Genomic DNA, 14,845 nt, shown 5'->3' on the forward strand with positions numbered 1-14,845 from the left:
TAGTGCCAACAAAATGCTGGGCATGATCAAAAGAACTTGTACCAACGAATGTGATCAGAGCACATTAATAATTTTGTACAAATCACTTGTTCGATCACAGTTGGAGTATGCTTCACAGGTCTGGTCACCTTTCACTAAAGAAAAGATCACTGCACTTGAGTGTGTACAAAGACGTGCAACTAAATTCATTCTGAAAACTGACTTATGTTTTCCTGAGAGACTTGTCAAACTAAACCTTTTACCTCTAGAATATAGAAGAGAGATACTGGATCTTTGTTTTTTCTTTAAATGGCTGAAAAGTTATATAAATTTTAATGTTTCATCATATGTAAATTTTAAGACACCCAAATATAACATCAGAAATAGTGAAGTTACGCTGGTGAAAGGCCTTTTTAAAACTAATGTCTTTAAGTTTTATTTTTTAATCATATTGTAGACCTGTGAAATGGCCTACCACTTGACATCAGAACAATAATATTATTGAACACCTCTCATCTTTTAAGAACAGTATTAATAAATTTTACAGTGTATCTTAATAAATTTAATGTAAATAAGGATAGATTTTTATAATTAATTTATAACATATTGTCATGATATTTTATACTATTTGTGTTACATTGAGGCAGTTTATTTTCATAAGGAATCCTTGTATTCTTTGTTAACTGACTTAATTATTTAGATCTTGTATTTTTACATTTTTTATTTACTTTAATTGTTAATTTATCTTCAATTTGTATTATGTGAAGATCTGTATAATTAAAGTTGAGTAAAGTAAAGTAAGTTGGCACTACATGCCTCATAGGCTATCTATCCTGTCATATCCAATGCACACTCATGGAATAATAATGTGTAATTAATAGACTTTACAACATATAGACCACAACATCAGGAACTCCATGCCCCGCATAAATGTATAAAGTTAACTTGCCAACTTTTTGTTCGGGTTCTCAACAGGGCTCTCAGGGTTTTCTCTGGGTACTCCATTTCCTCTGTAGTTAACCTCTGAGGTGTGTCAAGTTTACTTTTTTGACCCCCAGGGGTTCGCCATTGATGAGTCAAATTGTCTGGTGTTAGACAGAGTAAAATACTAAGTATGGCCGGTTTAGGCCAGTTTGGGAGTCAAAGGGTTTTTTTAACATCATCTTTGCATTAAAACTTTGCAGCAGAAAAACTGACTTCAGAAGGCTTGGATGTCATGGATGACGATGATTTTAAGGTCAATGTTCAAATGTTTTCTCGAACACCAACACCAACAAATGACAACTCTACTGAAAGCTCTGTGAGTCCCTTGAAAGGTTTGCAAATGGCTGAATTTGCTCTTCCTGAAGAAGAATTATCTGACAAATTATTAGCAAATAACAATGTGGACAACCAGCTGAAGAGCTTGAGTATATATGACAAAGATATCAAGTCAGTTGTCAATAATCTTAGTGAATCTGCTGAGATTTTGACTGAGGATGAAGTGGGTGAGGAAATTGAGGAAGACGTTGTTGTTGGAGATGAAACTGTTGACAATACTAAAACCTCAAGGCCTAGAACCACCAGTAGAAACAAAAGTATTTCAGAGAAAAAGAGATCACTCTCTTTAAGGACTATCAGTGATGCTGTAGACAAGACCTCATTAGGTAAATATGAAAAAACTCACACCAGGTCAGAACATTCATACACAAGTGACTTCTCATCTGGAAGTGAAGTTCAAACACAAAGTGAGCAATCATACTCTCATACTTACAGTAAAGAAAAGAGTTCAAGGTCATCAAAAACCTCCAGGTCCTTGAAAAGTGGAAGGACATCTAGAAGTTCAAGGTCATCTAATACTTCAAGGTCGTCTCGAAGTTCAAGGTCACATGAGAGGTCACAGTCCAAGGGTACCAAGTCAGATTACAGCAAGAGCAAGGTATTTTTTGAATAATAATTAACAATTATTGGACGAGGTTGAGGAAAATATCATGATTTGTCAGTGGTGAGCAGATCAATTATTTGCCTCAGCCTTCGGCTTCGGCAAATAATAATTGATCTGCTTGCCACTGACAAATCACAATATTTTGCGATAACCGAGGTCAATAATTGTTTTATCATTCGATCACCAAGTTTGTATTTTGTTTTTGTTTCCGAGAAGCCGTAAGCGCTCGCTGCCTTGCAGAGTCGAGTAATGGCACTAATTATTGGTTTCCTTCTCAGCATAATTATATTTGTAGACTTCAAATTGTACTTACAGTCAAACGTTCAATAATACTAGGCATCAACAAAGCTGAAGAATTGCACAGTTTTCAAAATGTATCCCGACAAGTGAAGCTCGCCATTCTTTTTTCTGGTTTCAGTACATATGCATTTGCCAACTTGTCCTTCGCATCGATGACACGAGTGCCTCTTCGTTTACCTTTCTTTCCTTGAGATACTCTTGAAATGCGTTGAGTGCAACTTTTGTTCCTTTCTTAGTATTGTCACTGTTCTTTCGATCAACTAAAGTTGTGGAATCATTCTCTGACAGCTCGGGGAACCGATCTGCCATTTTCTCACAAGAGTGTGATTTCAATTGCGCATGAGGAGAATATTATTTGCAGCAAAACACTTATTTGTAGGCAGTTATTTGCAGGTCACGTGGTGGGTTCTCGGGCCAATGAAAAGGAAGGATAAAATCAATCGAATGATAATTATAATTATTTCTTTAATAAAATGGCATTTTAGGAGCCTCTCTAAAAATCTGTTACCCAATAGTAATTACGCACTATCAAAAATACCCTTTAAAATTTTGCACAAGCATTGTTTTTATTTTCTCTCGGGACTTACATTGTACAATGGTCCCAAGAGAAACTGGGAACGTTGCCTATGCAAAATTTTGGAGGGACAAACAAAGGTTATTATGGTATTTTTGATACTGGCTAATTTGACAGAGATAAAGTTATTTGTCTTGAGGTACATCCAGTAGCCTTTGGAGGAGCACTTATTGTTTCTGAGGCTACAGCTGCAGGATGCTTATTGTAATTTGAATCACCATTTTGAATGCCAGTCTGTGTAGTTGCAACTACTCATTAAATATGCGTATATGGCGAGTTGTATGTCACGCTCAGCGTGCCGTGTCATGCACGCGTGCCAGTGTCATCACCTTTTTGTTGGTTTTCCCGTGGACGGTCACTTCTTCATTGAAGTAGGATTGTGCAGTGAATGTTTCCAGTGTAGCTCACAATAATATTATTGATTGCCATGCTTGCAGTGTAAACCTTTGAATTGTGGGTACAGTTTACAAGTTGTCTGGCAACCCTAGTATGAGAGAATTTTCTCAGTACTCCACTTTCCCCGTCTTATTAAAAGACCAATATTTGATTTGATTTGATCTTCTCTACTATTGTAGTTTTTCTGATTAGTAGGGCACTTGTGTTCACCAACCTAGCATCAAAGGTAGACAGTCCACACACCCTTTTGGCTTCCTTTTCCTCTCAATTTTTCCACTTTTCCATGAAACAACTATGTTAATGTAAACCTCACTCTCTAATCCTTACCACACCAGCACTGCAGGCTAAGCCAATCCAATGCTTTTAGAACACAGATAATGGAAATAAGTACAGATGTGATGTTGGTGTTCAAACAGTTCCAATGGTGGATCAGTTTACGCTACCATCAGGTAAAACATTACAGTGTACATGTATATAGATTGTATTCAACTCTCTTGTGGCAACTTTTTTTCACAGCAAGAGTTTGTTGTGTTTATGATACAAGAATGTATTCAATAATCGAATCTAACTGAAGTTGCATAATATTGATAATAATAATGATTTATTATAATAACAATCATCTTCTTTATCATCATCATCAGTATCATTGTCATCAACGTCATTCAATTAGTAAATGACACACTAAAAGTTTCAGTAGATAACAAGGAAATGATTGAGATATTGGTTAAGATACAGTTAAGATAGTTAATGAAATGAATAAAAAATAGAATATTAGGAATAAGTAGAATCACAAATTGCTAAGTTATAATTAAAACATATTTACAAAGCAACAATAATAAAGCACTCAGCGGTAATTGAATGAGATGAAGTCTTTCTCCATTAAGCATTAAGGACACTCACACTCTTAAAGGCTTGACACCAGCAGACTAATCTTACTAAAATAACTTCTATCAGACGTTTTCCATTGTGTAATAGGTTTATTGGCTGGCTTATCCATTCATGTATTGATTTTTTTGTTTTCTCTCTAAACCAGGCCTTGCTGTAGGCATGGCAACAAGTAGTACACCACATGGCATGCAGTATGTTGACCCATCTCCTATAGCAACGCACACAGTAGCACCAGAGGCCATGGAAGGTAAACAGAAAATTATTGTAGACCAACATTATTTTTGGAGCCATGTTTGACTTCAGAGTGTTAAAAGAGCAGTATTTATGCATTGTCCAATTCTCATCTATCAGGGTTTAACCACTTTCTAAAAACATGTTATTTGAAGAGACCATATTGGGATGACAACTTGACCATGAATTGAGCCAGTGCAACGTCAGAATATTGTTCTGAACTCCCACTCTTGGTTCTTTGGTGTCAAGTTTGTTTGTTTGTTTGTCATACTGAATTTGGTTTTCACTGAAGATCATAAATTATTCAGTCATTTTTCTTGTTATAATATCTACCCTAGCCGACACTTGTTGGTACCACCTATGTTGTAGATTTTCCTCTTCACTGAGTTCGTGTTCAGAGCTTGGTCATCCGGGCTGCTATCAGCAGACTCTCCATCTCACTCTTCAAGTCCCCTTTTGTCAACCAGTACCATGACATCTCTGTCTATATTTCCTCGGTTTCTTTCTCAAATTTCACCTCCTTTTTCTTGTTTGCCATCCTCTTCTTAAAATCCTCTTTACTCTCTACCTTTCCCTTAACCCATTGACGAGTAAAATCCTCTGGCATAATAGACAGAGTAAAATACTAAGTCTGGCCGGTTTAGGCCGGTTTGGATGTCAAAGGGTTAACTAGTCTTTTTTCCATTGCCACATACTTCAGCAAGTTTCCTCATTATTCACAAGGTAGTGGTTGAGCATTCTTTGTTCACTGTTAACACAGTCACTAACAAAAAGTAGTGCTCATCCCCCAACATTCCTCTTCATATGCGTTACGTCAAATATTCAGCTTGATAGTGAGGCAGTGAGGGCAAAAACAAAAGAAACACGTTGGAATGAATGCGAAAACTATTTGCATATCATCCACTTTCCTTTTTCTTTGTCCTCACTGCCTCACTATCAAGCTGAATTTTAATACATCGAAAAAGGCCTATTGTGCCATAAATTGCGCCATCCAGGGCACGCGCGTGATTTGAAAACAAAAGATTTGATTGGTTCTGACCATACCCTATTGTTTATTAGCCAATAATAGCCCAGAATTGTTATTACACTTTTTGCACTGTTACAATTGAACTGCACTGCTCCCAGCCAATCAGAATTGAGTAATTATTTCATGTATATCATTTTAATGATAATAACATGGTGACAAATTACTCCTTACTTTTGGCGCGATATTTCAGCTTTAATTTCTAATTTCACAAGCGAAAATTACAGTGTTACCATGGCAACTGTGTCACCCATGCTATTAATAGCTAATCAAATGGTTTTCCTCCCTTGCCTAAAAGCTCGGGAAATTATTTGATTTTGGACTAAACGCAAGTGAAATTATTCCCTAATTTCACTCGTCATCATTTGATTATCCATACTAACTGGTACTTTGAAATTACCTACAGTTGATAACAGTATGGAGAATTTGCCAGTAATCCTTACGTCACCTTCTTTTTATCAGCCATGACAGCTTACAACCCCGCAATCGTGGCACTGAATAACATGCTCCGAGAACAAATCCGATTGGTTGAGCAGTTTGTGGAAATCAATCAAAGAATGTACGAGTCTTATTCAACGAGTATTAACAGTAACTATCGCTACACAACACTCGAGGATACACGACAGGTATGTGCTACGCAGTATAGTATTATTGCGCGACTGGCATTGAAGCTGTGTTCCTGCTTGACGAAGGAGCTCTCAAGAACGAAACTGTCCAACAACGGAATGTCAATGTCGCCTGTTAAGCTAAAATCATTTGCGGTCAAATGTCCTTCTCTTGAGATGCTATCGACTATAGGTTGGGTACGAATCGTCTAAAATTGGGTGGGTACGAATCCACTGGATTTCCCTCTCTGGCTGTGGTCATTTTTTTTTCGTCTTTCATCATTGGCGGCTGTAGCGGTATTGTTTGAAATCATAAAATTTGGGCTGTCGTTAAGTACTTGATGTGGATTCTCATAAGATAGCAGTACTTTCGCCTACCAGTTGATTTACCTGCACACGTCGAGTCGATTCGCCAACGCATAAGTCGATTCGCAAACCAGAATTTGCACCTGAAATAACCGAAGAGTCGTCGAACTAAATGGCTCACTCTCGAGTGCTCACGTTTTGCTAGTGTTTATCCGCTGGATAGTGATTTATCCGGTGGATAGCGTTATCCACCTTTTGAACAACCGAGGCCTGAAGTACAACCGAAAACCATGACTTAACTCAATGCTAAAAGCGAAATACGAACATGAGTTCGTTAGACCTAATCACATGAATCAATGCCTTAGACACCTCAAGATAGGGGCAAATGGTGTAGGATGCGAATTCAAGAGAATTCGAGCTTGTTTGCGCAATAAGCCAGGTTAAAGAATTAACTATTGTAGTGGTAATGTGAAGTGCTGTTTTCTACCCATATAAACCATGTGAGCGTTAGTCTTACTAATGGAAATGGGACCACCCTAGGTCAGAGAAAAACAGGGTGGCAATTGAACCCACGATCTTCGGGTTAGATCACCGCTGCTCTACCGACTGAGCTACAAGGTCGGACGGGAGCGAGTTGTGGGTATTTAAGTTGTCAATTTTACTGCAAATGAGTATGTACAAGTACAAGGATTCTGGAAGGGTTACGTTTTTGCAAACGTTGGCCGTGTAGCACTTATATTTCAACAGAATTAACCACTGGAGAGTAATGTGAAGTGCTATTTCTACCCATGTAAACCATTTGAGCGTTAGCCCTACTAATGGAATTGGGTCCACACCAGGGTCTGAAACCACGGCCTTCGGGTTAGATCACCGCTGCTCTACCGACTGAGTTACAACGTCAGATGTGAGCAGGTCGTGGGAATTGAAAATGTCAAATTCACGGCAATGAATGTGTACAAGTACCAGGAAGGGTTAAGGCTCACCGCGTAAATTTGTTTGTTTTCTTGGCAGTTTATAAAGGAAAACCGACCCAAACCTATCTCCTATGAAGAAGCATTAAAACAAGTGAAAAGAGAAGAAAGATAGCGAAGTTTTACTGCGGTGTAAAGGGCTCAGTGCGGCTGGTGCACTGCAGAAGACGATGTCTGGAAATTGAGGGAAAGATAGGATGGATTAATTTCAGTATTCTTATTCCACATGGATGGCTTCAAGTGTGGTCGAACTCCTGTTGTCAAGGATCTGTTTTTTCCCCTAAGAATGCTTCAGCCTCAAAAGAGTTAATCGAGTTCAACGACGCGTGCTTCCTCATGTGGGTGTTATGATCAACCAATGGACAACTCACCCCTCCCTCTCCAACTACTTGCCTCCCTCCCTCTCTCAATCATTTGACGCTTGACCTGTACCAAGGCATCTCTTTAAATAACAAGAATTCCGCAGTCCACCCGTTTTGAAAGAGAGGCCTCCTTTCTTGTTCCTGAGAAAAGTGTGCCCAGCGTTTCTGTGCTTTTGGCCTCTTATTTGGCGCAGTGCCAGAACGCGGTGAACGAGAAATTACGATAATTAACCTGCAATCATGTTGGAGGATCTTTCCATAAATAGTACTTGATGCGTAGTGCTCGTTGCATGCTGAAAATTATCAGTCTTAGGTCGTTCTACTTTTCATACCAATTAAGAGTAATTTTTTGTGACAAGGACAGCATGTGGGCCCGTTTTGAATAGTAGTCTGAAAGAAACCACCAGGACGGCGCTGGTTTCCAAAAATAAAACTTTATTTTAAGCAAATTACACGTACAAAAATTACATGGACAACAATCACTTCAAGGAAGGGCAAACGAAGTCATCCTTTGCATTTCTTACGGCATCCAATTGACCTTTTTATCCCACTTGACACCACATCCCGCCCACACACAAGCAGCACCGGTGCAGTTTATTTCAATTTTGATGATGATTCGTTTTGCTAATGCAGAAGACCGCTGTGCCTCAATATAAACATACACAATTAAACCTTTGTGTTATATCAAATCTCCCAGACAATGAGTTCAGATTGAATATTTTTTGGACAAAAGAAGTGATTGCTGAATCCTCAAAAGCGCTTCTGATTTTAGAAAGTAATTGCTTTCTAAGGTCGCTATAACTACTAGAACAAACAAATCAGCGCGAGCCTTTAGAAGGAGTAATTTAATAAAAACTCAAGGAGTGCAACGTTCACTTGTAGGATCAAATAATCGAAAAGATTGCCGGTGAATTTATTCGACCGTGGTTTGTAAACGCAGTTTGGAGTGATTGGAAGTAGACATGAGTACAGAAGTATCAAAAGTTGAACCGGTAGAAACTTTGAAGGACACCAAAACGGAGAAGGCAGCAAAGAATCTAAAGCCAGTGAAAGCCGGAAGAGAGCTTTTAGCTCCAGGAGCGAACAGAGCACGTCCTCCAAGCAGTGTTTCAGTGACACAATCGATAGCAGCTTCGTCTTCAAGGCAAGAGGTACGACGGGCACCCCAACTCGCCGTTGAAAATACTTTCAAAATGGCACCGGACAGGAAATTTCCTGAGGGAGATGTGCGCTCAATCCTCGAAGAAATTTTGACCGATATGCTTGCCGAAACGAAATACGATGCCGAGCATTGCCGACAGCTGTCGAAGACGATTTCGGACTCGGTGAAAAATAGAGTAAAAGAGCTCAACATACCTCGCTACAAAATCATATGCCTAGTTCATATTGGACAAATGGAGAATCAAGCCATGCGAATTGGTAGCAGATGTCTTTGGGATACGGATTTTGACACTTTTGCTTCTTTTGTGTTTAAGAACGGTTCACTGTTTGCCGCCGCCACAGTCTATGGAGTTTACTTTGAATAGCAGCGTGTGATACTTACGTTATTGACCAAGTGTGAGATCAAGATAACAACTTCAGGAGAGCCGATGAAATTCTGAAAGTCAGGGTCTCATTTATTGCCTACAAAATGAAAATCTTTTGTAGAAAGATGTTTATCTGCTTTGGCCGGCAGTAGGAAGCTTTTGGATTTAAATATTTAAGTGTGTTTTCAATGTTAAAAAACGGGCAGCAGTGTTTTATCGGGTTTAAAAATGTTAGTTTTCCCTTTACCGCGGGAAATAGTATCGACTCCATGATTAAGGGCGCGTTCGATTGACCGTATTCCGGAATAGGAATAGGAATACATGGAATAGAAGTTAGAAATTCTTCTTGTTTACCATGGATAGTGAAAGACTATCCATGGTGTTTACGGAGGTTCACATTAAGATTGTCAAACACTTGCTAAAATGATGTTTTAAACATATCTTTATTATCCTTGTTGCTTCAAAACGCCAAACATACCGTTTTAAATCATCACTCTCCGTATTCTTATTCCGGAATAGGGTCAATCGAACGCACCCTAGTATTTCTCGATAATTCTTTAAGTGGAGCGCGCGTAGCGTAGTGGGTATCGCTCGCGGACTGCATTCCAGCGCTCGGGGTTCGAATCACAGCTTCGAATCCATCCATTCGTGGTGGTTAAAATGAGTACCAGTATTGCTGGGGAAAAGTTGTGCATGTAACGGGTTAGGAGAGGGGCCCACCCCTGCAGTGAGTTATGGTAGATGCCGTAAGTCACTGTTTGTAGCATTCGGGTTGTCAAGAGCAACGGTCGGCCTCTTCTCTCTGTTCTGTTCTCTTGGGTGTAATTTTGGAAAACTAAAAAACGTGTGATTCCATACTGTTAATCGAGACTCGTAGTACTGCATACTCATTACCTCACCGCATAGGATTAAGTTATGGGAAGAGTCCGCTCCTTCCCTCGCCACCACGACAACAACTCATAAATTGGCAAACAACACGGGTACCAAACGTTTCCAACATGACTCCCCTTCAATTCTCTCCATTACTCAAATTCCTCTTAATAACCATAATTCTAAACGGTACTCCAAAACGGCTTGAAAAAACAGTCGACCATCACACCCTCCCGGACAATGTCAAAAAAGTTCGCTTGAGATGAGCTATGACCACTAAGCAATCTCTCCCACACTGGCAAATGATTATGAATTTCTCCGGCTCTGAAAAACGTAGGATTAAAGAAACGTAACTGCTCGATGTTAGCCAGGTCCGTTGAAGCAACGACCATACTCGGCGAAGGATGGGGACCAACGAAAGGGGAGGTCCCCTGCTTTATACTACACACGGGGATATCACCGGAAGGAGGAGCAAGAGCACTGACTTTGGAATAAAACGAAACAGGACCCTATAAAAAAAAAAAGGGAGAAATTTGATAAACGCGGAAATAAACCAAAAGCAGGGGAACCACCCCTTCGTTGACCCCGAGCTCCGAACTAGGTCCGAAATTGAGGCACAGAGCAGGACCCCTCAAGGTCAACGAAGAAAGTGAGTAAAATAGGGTGAAAAAGAAAACGTTAAACTAATGCGAGAACAAAAATTTATTGTAAACTGAGGCATAAGAGACTATTGTCCAACACGACCGCGACCAAACTGTCGCCCCGCTGGTGGAGCACGGCACGCCCGAGCGATATGTCCCCATCTTAAGCACCTGAAGCACTGAACCTGGGCACGGCCAGGGTAGGGGGCTGGCCTGCGCATTGTAGAACCAGGACGAACAGGCATGGGAGGTGGAGGTGTCTTTCCGACTCCCTTCAAAATTGCGTTTGCGTCTTTGGCCAATCCACAATCCCAGAAAAAGACGCTGACGCTGTTGGTCATCCACAAAATCCGACCTGGTCTTTATCTCATCCAAAGCGGCAGCGTACTCATCGGCTTTTTGGTGGTTCTCGTTTCTGGCCAAACGCAACAACGACTGTAAGAGCTCAACCGCCTCATACTTGTCAAACATCGCTGCTGGTCGATTTATATAACGACGAAGCGCAGCCAAGGCTGACTCAGAACTGTCTAGAGTCCTAAGACGTTCCAAGGAAATGACCTTTTCCTCTAATACTCTAATGCGATCGGCAGCCTATAGCTATCATGAAAAAGAAAACACTCTTGAGGCTATTGTCTTCACCAGCGACATGCCCCAACGTTCTCCAAAAATAATTAACCTAAAAAGTCACTAGCCGGTGGCATACCAAACATTCCCCACCGAAGGAGAGCATAATAAAACAAACAGTGCAAGAAAACAATAACATCCTACGTCATAATATCGCCGTAACCCGCGGCAAAGCGTAACACTGAAAAAAGCGCAACCATACAAATGAAGCTATACATAGACCGCGCAAAACTGTCTCAACTGGCGGAAATCCTTAAGTTATAAGTACACTGATTGCAACGTCTACCGAGGATATGCCTTCGCCAGTAAAAACTAGCGGTATACCAAACAAACAAACGCTCCATAAAACTTTTCACTGGTGGAATACCGATTTGAACACCCGTCCCACATTAATCATGCCAGAAACTAAGAATTTCCTTAAATACTAAAATAAACAGATACCAAGGCGAAACCCAATATACCGAGGGAAAAATTTGGAACTAAGGAAAACGAGGGGCAGTAAGCAGATAGACAACAACGCACGAGGCGGTAACATTCCTTGTGAAAAAGTTCAACAAAGCGTGGACAATAAACGGGCACGTGCTGACAGAATGTTTGTATCGCGCACCAAAACAACACCAAAATCCGTATGAAAATTACGCGACCGAAGACAAAACGCTAACCGGGCTAAGCAGAAAAAATCTTCCACAAACGTAGCAAGACTACCCCTACAAAAAGCGAAGCAGAAACAAGAATAAAGTTACCACGTCTCTAATGGGGCGGCAGGCGCCGCGGCAGGCTCAGCTATGGGTTCCAACTTTTGAGGAAGATTTTGTGCCGGCTCTGCGACTTGCTGCGCTCCAGCAGTAGCCGGAGGGTCAGGGAGAGCATTAAGTTGATCCGCCATGGAAACGGCGGGCTGGTGGTGGTTGACCAAGCGGAAGGTTAATAGCAAAAGACAACTGTCTTTGTGGAGTACAGGATGAAAAGACCACGCTCCAAGCGGAGAGACCAAATTTAAACTCGAAATGGCGCAAAGCATCACTGACGCTATCAGCACGGGCGGAAACGGGGGAATGTGATGGAATAACGGCGTGTTTTGCAATGAGCTAATTAATTATGCATTGAGAGTAGTGTGTTGTATTGAACCAATTGTTCGTAAAGGCTCTGTTGACCAGGATTTCTATTGTTTCCTCCAAAGGCACGTTTGTGAATAACGAGGAGACATCATACGAAACCAAGATTTCACTCTTGTTGATCTTCAACTCGTGAATTTCATTTGTGAAATCAAAAATATCAGTAACTATAAAATTATACTGATTAAGGGACAAGGGCTTCAATTTCTCGTCGAGCCATTTAGCCAGGGGATAATTGTACGTGTCGGTCGCTGATAATATAGGCGTCACAGCCAATTGATCTTTGTGGGTTTTTGGCAACCCATGTAAATGTGCCAATCTGGAACCTGAAGGGCTCACAGAGTCTGCAATGGTCTTTGGCAGAATTCTACGAACAATGGAATCTAGGATCTTCTCCTTTTGTAGTAGGGGGTGGTAATATTTGGATGGTCTGCCCCTGGTCTTGGGTTTCTCCAGGGGAACGGCACAGAGCTTGCTTGTATCATTGATTGAGGCTTTAGATAGTAATTGTAAGTATTCGGTTTTGTCCAAGACCACAACACCAGACCCTTTGTCGGGTTTCGAGATGTCGTCAATCAAAATCACCCTAACATTCTTTCCCATAGTTCATTCAGTTGACACAAAGTGATCACGTGCACCTTTATGGTTGCCTAGCTCGTGATCAATTCATTCCTTTTAACAGAACATTATGACTTTCCCCTTGATTCATAGAAGTCAGAGACTGCAGAATTTTTAATTGTTTTTACGATCGATTGTCATTAATTTTTCGATTGACGCGGCATCAGATTAGACTGAAAAGAAGAGGAATTATGAAGCGAAAACAACATCTTCAGCCCTTGCTTAGTGCAACTGCAAGACATGCATGACAAGCAGGACGTCCGTCAGAGCAATTTGCAGTTAGTTTTTTTGCAGACTATTTAACTTAAAGAAGAAACGAGTGAGTTTTAGTCATGAGCATGTTTTGTTATAGCCTGCAAAGCAGGCACTTCCGTTGAAATGGCGCGCGGTCGAAATGTAGGGGTTTGGTTACTAGTTTCGAAAAAAATTAGTAACAAAGCCCCTATATTTCGACCGCGCGCCATTTACTGAATTTATTACCAAAGCTTAAAAAAGTGAAAGACTTCAAAATGGGACAGGACATAAGAAAATAATTGAACGTGTGAACGTGTAAGCCAAAGGGCCACTGCTGACACGACGTCTGGGTGACCCTCAAAGGGTCTTAATGACCCCGCACTTGAAAAAATTAACTGGAACGCTGCAGTTCAATAACACTCAACTCAGTGCCTTCTGTTTGTGTGTAACACATACCATAGGAAACCCAGTGTACTCTCAAAAAGCGTCTACTTTTGTGAAAAATTACTTATTCGTGAGCGGTCATTGGGAGAAACATGTGGCCAACAAGCAAAAACCTCACGGCAAAAGCAACTACTTCACGGCAAAAACAAAAACCTCACGGCAAAAGCAATTACGTCACGGCAAAACCAAAAACCTCACTAATTAGGGAGCAAATGTCATAATATAAGGTCCCGTGGGAATTTTGTGCTGAAAGCAAACCACTGATCTAGAAATGTTCATTGGGACCTAGTGGACATGATTTATGGGGACTCTAAATTCTAAACGTTTGGAGGCCCGCATGGAAAGAGGCTGGAGTAGAAAATCCCTTATACCTTGCGTAAACACACACCGTTGCTTACCAAACTTTCCCACAATATATAGTTCGCTGCTCTTAATTGATTTTCGGTAACTATATTTGGTTGGGTGGCACGTGACCTTATAGCCTGGAAACGAGGCTGAAATCTAATGCTCGTTATAATTTCATATACATGAACTATTGATTATAAAACAAGACTAAATTATAACAATCGATGCACCTGATTGTTTTAAGTGGTGGTTAATCAAAATAATTGTCACGTGACCCGCGATGAACATGGAACAAGGCTGTCAAAACGAGAAATATACATGGGCTGCTTCAATGTTGTGTAAATGAGAACGAAATGTTTGATTCGTAAAGGCGACATTATTGCTGCAGGAATCAAACACAAGAAAGATGTTGAGTTAAACTAGCAGTATTATTGTACCAAGAATTTATCTTTCCAATGTGAGAGCGAAGCATGTGTTTTTTTCAGTGGAGAAGACGATAAAAGGGAGGAAGGAGACGCAATGAGATGTGTTTTTCCCGTCATACCCTGTTTTAGAAAAAGTTTTTTTTTACAAATGATAGCCGGACTCTATCAGATCACAGGTTATCTCTAAGGGAAATATCAACACTTTTTATTATATCACATTAAAAGTGGCCTTAACTTGTTGGACTGTGCCAGACTTCGAAAAGAAAGGTTTACATGAGCTGATGGCAGGTTGTGGTGATTCAGCTTCTATCAGTTGAAACGCTGAAGTCTAGAATCTGGTCACCAGAGTGGTCATGTCTGAGAAAATCAAGAATGACTTGTGTCAACAGAGTAATACAGGCAGAAGACTGTTCCAAACGTTTGTAGATGAGCGGATGAAATCA

General features: G+C 40.4%; 3 protein-coding genes across 3 annotated transcripts in view; 2 read left to right on the forward strand and 1 right to left on the reverse strand.

Moving 5' to 3' along the window:
* The window catches only part of LOC138024500 (uncharacterized protein C19orf44-like), a 12,562-nt gene extending 4,188 nt beyond the window's left edge, over window positions 1-8,374 (forward strand). Inside the window, exons 2-6 of the mRNA XM_068871710.1 lie at window positions 1,164-1,897; window positions 3,541-3,622; window positions 4,207-4,308; window positions 5,779-5,942; window positions 7,239-8,374. Coding sequence (XP_068727811.1) covers window positions 1,164-1,897; window positions 3,541-3,622; window positions 4,207-4,308; window positions 5,779-5,942; window positions 7,239-7,313 — 1,157 coding nt within the window. The 3' untranslated portion in view covers window positions 7,314-8,374. The remainder of the gene's footprint in view (window positions 1-1,163; window positions 1,898-3,540; window positions 3,623-4,206; window positions 4,309-5,778; window positions 5,943-7,238) is intronic.
* A 148-nt stretch (window positions 8,375-8,522) lies between these two features.
* Window positions 8,523-9,086, forward strand: LOC138024501 (dynein light chain Tctex-type 5-B-like). The gene has a single exon (XM_068871712.1). It carries the CDS (start codon window positions 8,523-8,525, stop codon window positions 9,084-9,086), a length of 564 nt encoding a protein of 187 aa, XP_068727813.1.
* A 3,223-nt stretch (window positions 9,087-12,309) lies between these two features.
* Window positions 12,310-12,939, reverse strand: LOC138023035 (uncharacterized). Its single transcript, XM_068870069.1, has one exon. The coding sequence runs from the start codon at window positions 12,937-12,939 to the stop codon at window positions 12,310-12,312; it is 630 nt and encodes a 209-aa protein (XP_068726170.1).
* Between the last annotated feature and the right edge of the window lie 1,906 nt (window positions 12,940-14,845).

This window comes from Montipora capricornis, chromosome 11, assembly GCF_036669925.1.
Source record: "Montipora capricornis isolate CH-2021 chromosome 11, ASM3666992v2, whole genome shotgun sequence".
NCBI lineage: Eukaryota > Metazoa > Cnidaria > Anthozoa > Scleractinia > Acroporidae > Montipora > Montipora capricornis.

Bases quoted from the DNA above. Each gene is read 5' to 3' on its own strand.
- LOC138023035 (XM_068870069.1), bottom strand. From the start codon at position 12,939: ATGGGAAAGAATGTTAGGGTGATTTTGATTGACGACATCTCGAAACCC.
- LOC138024501 (XM_068871712.1), top strand. From the start codon at position 8,523: ATGAGTACAGAAGTATCAAAAGTTGAACCGGTAGAAACTTTGAAGGAC.